This window comes from Rhagoletis pomonella, unplaced genomic scaffold, assembly GCF_013731165.1.
Source record: "Rhagoletis pomonella isolate Grant_MI unplaced genomic scaffold, Rhpom_1.0 Rhpom_scaffold_00005, whole genome shotgun sequence".
Classification (NCBI taxonomy): domain Eukaryota; kingdom Metazoa; phylum Arthropoda; class Insecta; order Diptera; family Tephritidae; genus Rhagoletis; species Rhagoletis pomonella.
In genome coordinates this window covers 10,698,911-10,703,912 of record NW_023458559.1, presented here as the reverse complement: position 1 = coordinate 10,703,912, position 5,002 = coordinate 10,698,911, and the positions used below count along the sequence as shown (strand labels likewise).

Genomic DNA, 5,002 nt, shown 5'->3' with positions numbered 1-5,002 from the left:
CTAAGCTTTACTGCTGCCTTTTCTTTAAACTTTTAGAACAAGTGCAGTATACGTACATTTCTAAAAAAAAAACTACTGGGCTCTATAGAGGAATTTATAGAGATTACAACAACAAATTTTTTGTTAGAGCAGCCAAGCAGTTCGACAACATTTCTATTTATTAAACACGCTGTATATTGCTATATAATGTAACGGAATATTTCCATTGTACATATACTATACATATATTCGTTTGGTAACTGAAAGACAAACACAGAAGTTAAAATACAATTCTTTGTAAACCGCGTAGGCGAACGCATGAATTTTTCTGTACAATAAACGCGAAATACTACAGTGGCGTAGCACTGGGAAAACCTCTGCTTTATTTTCTTATAGGTTATGGGCCCAGTCCATAACCTCGCGGAAGTGTGATTTAAGAGCGAAAAACTCTAATAAATCGGAAAGTTGTACTCAACTCGCGTTCGGTAAAGACAAATAGCAAAATTTGCAAAATGACTAGTGTCGTACGAATCGAGCCGCTAAACGCGGAAAATTATGACACTGGGCGGTTACAAATGCGGGCGATTCTCATAAAAAACAACTTGTGGTCATACGTCGATGGTACTAAAGAGTGCCCTACTGAACCTGCAGATGCTACAGTCTGGGGAGTGAACGATCAAAAAGCATGTGCGGACATAATGCTCGCTATGAGCGCAAGTGAATTGGGATTAATTGCGGAGTGCGAAAATTCTCGAAAGATGTGGATAAAGTTGGAAACCACCTAACGGTCGAAAGGGCCCGCTCGTAAGGCTACTCTTTTAAAGAAAGTGGCGCTCGCGTGGATGAAGGAAAGTGATGTGGTGAGAAACCACTTAAATGAATTTTTTGACGCAGTCGCTAAATTAAAATAAATCGGCGTTGAAATGGGCGACGAATTGCTGGCCATATTGTTTTTGTACAGCTTGCCGGCCTCCTTCGAAACATTTCGGTGTGCGTTAGAAACTCGCGACGGACTGCCGAAGCCCGAAATACTCCGTGTTAAAATCTTGGAAGAGTCCGAGTCGCGAAAAGCTAACGAAGAAAGATGTGACGGTGAAGCGTTGTATGCAAAAAACACTCAAAAGAAGCAAAGTCATTCCAGGAACAACAACAACGTTGATAGCCGTTTTTCGAAGAACCAAAATGGCAAATTTACTTGCTATAGATGTGGAAAAAGTGGACACTTCGCGAGAGAGTGCAAAACGAAAAACTATCAAAAGAAAAGTTCAAATAAAAACGAGGAGAAATTCCATGAAAAACAAAGCGCGTCGCTAAATGTTACAGAAGCAGTGTTTTCGTATCCGGAGGGTAGCAAGGCATGGTGCTTAGATAGTGGGTGCACGTCGCACATGAGTGCCGCCAAAAACAACTTTGTGAAGCTATCCAAAATGCAACGAGTGCTTAATCTAGCGAACGAAAATTCAACGATGATAGGCGTTATTGGTGACGTAAAAGTAAACACCATCGGAAGTGGTGATGAAAAAGAAATCACGCTTAGGGATGTGCTTTACGTATCTGACTTGCGAACAAATTTACTCTTGGTATCGAAAATAACCGATAAAGGATACGAAGTGCATTTCCGTAAAAGCGATGCGTTAGTAATCGATAAGAATAGAAGTGTGTCATTTACGGCTAAAAGAAGTGGAAATTTATATTTTATGGACAACAATAATAGCGATAAGGCTTTCTTATCTGATGCGAAAAAGGACATAGATTTGAGGCACTGCCGAATGGGGCATTTAAATGAAAGAGACTTGAAAGACATGGCCAGAAACAGTGACGTTTACGGATTAAAATTTAACACTGAAGAAAAACTGTCGAAGTGCGAAGTATGTGTGAGCGAGAAGCAAACGCGATCGGCTTTTCCTAAACATATTGGCAACCGTACAAGCGAACTATTAGAAATTGTGCACACTGACGTATGTGGCCCGATGAGGTGTGAATCGAACGGTGGTATAAAATATGTCGTTACGTTTATTGATGACATGTCCAGATGGTGTGCTGCCTATTTTATAAAACGAAAATCTGAAGTGTTTGATGTGTTTAAAAAATTCAAAGCTGCGGCGGAAACGTTTACTGGTCGCTAAATTAAATCCTTACAGTCGGACAATGGCCGCGAATATTGCAGCCGTGAGTTTGATTCATATTTGCAAGAAGAAGGCATCAAACGCCGCCTCACAACGCCTCATACCCCACAGCAAAATGGGGTGGCCGAGCGAAAAAATCATACTCTCGTCGAAATGGCCAGGTGCTTAATGAAACAAGCAGGAGTGCCGCCGTCGTTTTGGGCGGAAGCAATCAACACTGCCTGCTATATAAGAAATAGGTGCACTACAAAGTCGACCGGTGAAGTTCCATACAAAATTGGGACAAATAAAACTCCGACTGTGGTACATATGAAAGTGTTCGGTGGAAAAGCGTACATTTTAAATAAAGAAAAGTCTAAAGGTAAATTTGATTCGCGATCAGAGCCATGCGATAGGCTACTCATCGGAATCGAAAGCGTATCGCTTGTGGTCAAAAGAAAAGAAAACAATAATAATAAGCCGTGACGTGAAATTTAAATGAACCCAGATTTGACAATCAATATGAAGATATATATGAACCTCACGAAGACAATGGTGTTGAAAGCGAATTACAAAGCAATCAAAATTCAGAAAATAAAGATATTGAAAGTGATAGTGAAACTCGTGTAAAAGGTCAAAAGCGTGGAAAAGGTCGACCGAAATTGTTGCGTTTGAGACAGATAGGTAGACCTAAAAGGGTGTATAATCTAGTGTCGTCCAGCAGAAGTGATCTTCGAAGAATGCGAAATGGTTTGCCTCTGCGCAGAGGAAGACCCATTGAATTGGAGCGAAGCGATGATTAGGAGTGACGCTGTAAACTGGAAAGTAGCTATAGAGAAGGAATACTTAGCGCAGATTCGCAACAAAACGTGGGACATTGTCGAACGCCCTAGTAAAAGAAAGGTCGTTGCCAATCGTCTTGAGCTCCATACCAAGGATAGCGGCACGAAGAAAGCGCGCTTAGTAGCGAAGGGCTACGCACAACGACAAGGGGAGGACTTCAAGGACACCTACCCGCCAGTGGCCCGTTCTATGTCCATTCGTTTGTTGACGGCGTTGGCAGCAGAATTTGATTTGGAAATTCATCAAATGGACGTCGTAACCGCATATCTGAACAGCGAATTGGAGGAGAGCGTTTATATGGAAGTCCCAGAAATGCTTTTGGAAACACTCACGAAATTGAAATCCGGAGAGCGAATGGATCAGAAGAGCTTAAGCGAAAAAGGGGTGAAAGAGACGACCGAAGAATGGTTGAATGCGCTGCAGAAAACTTCGAGTCCAGTGTGCCTATTAAGGAAGGCGTTATATGGCTTACGTCAATCCGGTTTGATGTGGTACAACAAATTGACTGAGAATTTGCATTCGATAGGGTTAAAAGCGACGAATCAAGATACCTGTTTATTCATCAGGCAAGAAGGCAGAAAGCTATTACTAATTACGGTTTACGTAGACGATGTATTATTAGCATCCAATGACAGCGAGTGGCTAAAAGACACAAAGCAACAGCTAACACAATCGTTCGAGATGAAAGATATTGGACCTGCTAAGCGTTGCGTTGGTATCGATTTTCATCAATATTTAAAATCACACAGTGTATTTTTGTCGCAGAAAAACTATATAGAATCCATCTTGGAGCGTTTCAATATGAGTCAGTGCAAGGCAGCACGAACTCCAATCGAAAGCGATTGTAAACTGGCAAAACCCGAGAATGCTGACGAGCAAGTTATGGCGAAGTATCCGTACCAAAAGTTGATAGGGGCGCTGATGTACCTTTCGGTAACTACACGACCTGACATAGCATTCGCAGTTAACTTCATGAGTAAATTTAACTCAAATTACGATGAGGAACACTGGAAAGCAGCGAAACGCATACTGCGATACCTTAGCGGAACCAAAGGCTTCGGATTACTGTTCACGAAGAGCAGCAGAGAGATGTACGGTGTAGTTGACGCAGACTGGGGACAGACAGAAGATCTTATAGCGGTTATGCGTTCATATTAGCCGGTGCAGCAATCAGCTGGGAAGCGCGTAATCAGCGTACTGTCGCGCTCTCTAGCACAGAGGCCGAATATATGGCCTTATCCGAAGCATCAAGAGAAGCGCTATCTACAAGGAATTTTCAAAGACTTGGGTATGGCGAACAAAAGAGTTGTACTCTTCAACGATAGCCAGAGCGCACACAAATTAATACAGTGCATGGGTTATCGTTCGCGCACAAAACACATTGATGTGCGCCATCATTTTGTAAAAGAGTGTCACCGAAGCGGTAAGATTGCGCTGAACTATATGCCAAGTGAAGATATGCCGGCAGATGTCTTGACTAAAGGTTTGAGCGTCCAAAAGCATCATAAATGCATCGGAGCACTTGGCGTTTTACCTATGTAACAAGTGTGGTCTCATGACTTGGAGGGGAGGTGTTAGAGCAGCCAAGCAGTTCGACAACATTTCTATTTATTAAACACGCTGTATATTGCTATATAATATAACGGAATATTTCCATAGTACATATACTATACATATATTCGTTTGGTAACTGAAAGACAAACACAGAAGTTAAAATACAGTTCTTTGTAAACCGCGTAGGCGAACGCATGAATTTTTATGTACAATAAACGCGAAATACTACAGTGGCGTAGCACTGGGAAAACCTCTGCTTTATTTTCTTATAATTTTTTTGGTGGAAACAAAAAACGTATCTAAGTTTTATTTAAGGTCAAAAAGTAAAAAAAATGTCTACCTGAGGATGTACACACAGAACTGAAACTACTGGTTGAACGAAAGAATATAATCCGCTGAGACGTACCTAACTATGAACCAACGACGATTTAACACGGCTATAACTAGTGACAGACAAACAGAAACTATTCAGAACGAAAAATGACACTGAAGATGGCACAACGCCGAAACCGGTTTGTCTC

The 5,002-nt window shown here is 41.5% G+C and overlaps 1 protein-coding gene across 1 annotated transcript in view; it reads right to left on the bottom strand.

Moving 5' to 3' along the window:
- Positions 1–4,116: 4,116 nt before the first annotated feature.
- The window catches only part of LOC118739783 (electron transfer flavoprotein subunit beta-like), an 8,985-nt gene continuing 8,099 nt past the window's right edge, over positions 4,117–5,002 (bottom strand). Inside the window, exon 2 of the mRNA XM_036471292.1 lies at positions 4,117–4,190. Within this exon, the coding sequence (XP_036327185.1) occupies positions 4,117–4,190 (74 nt within the window). The remainder of the gene's footprint in view (positions 4,191–5,002) is intronic.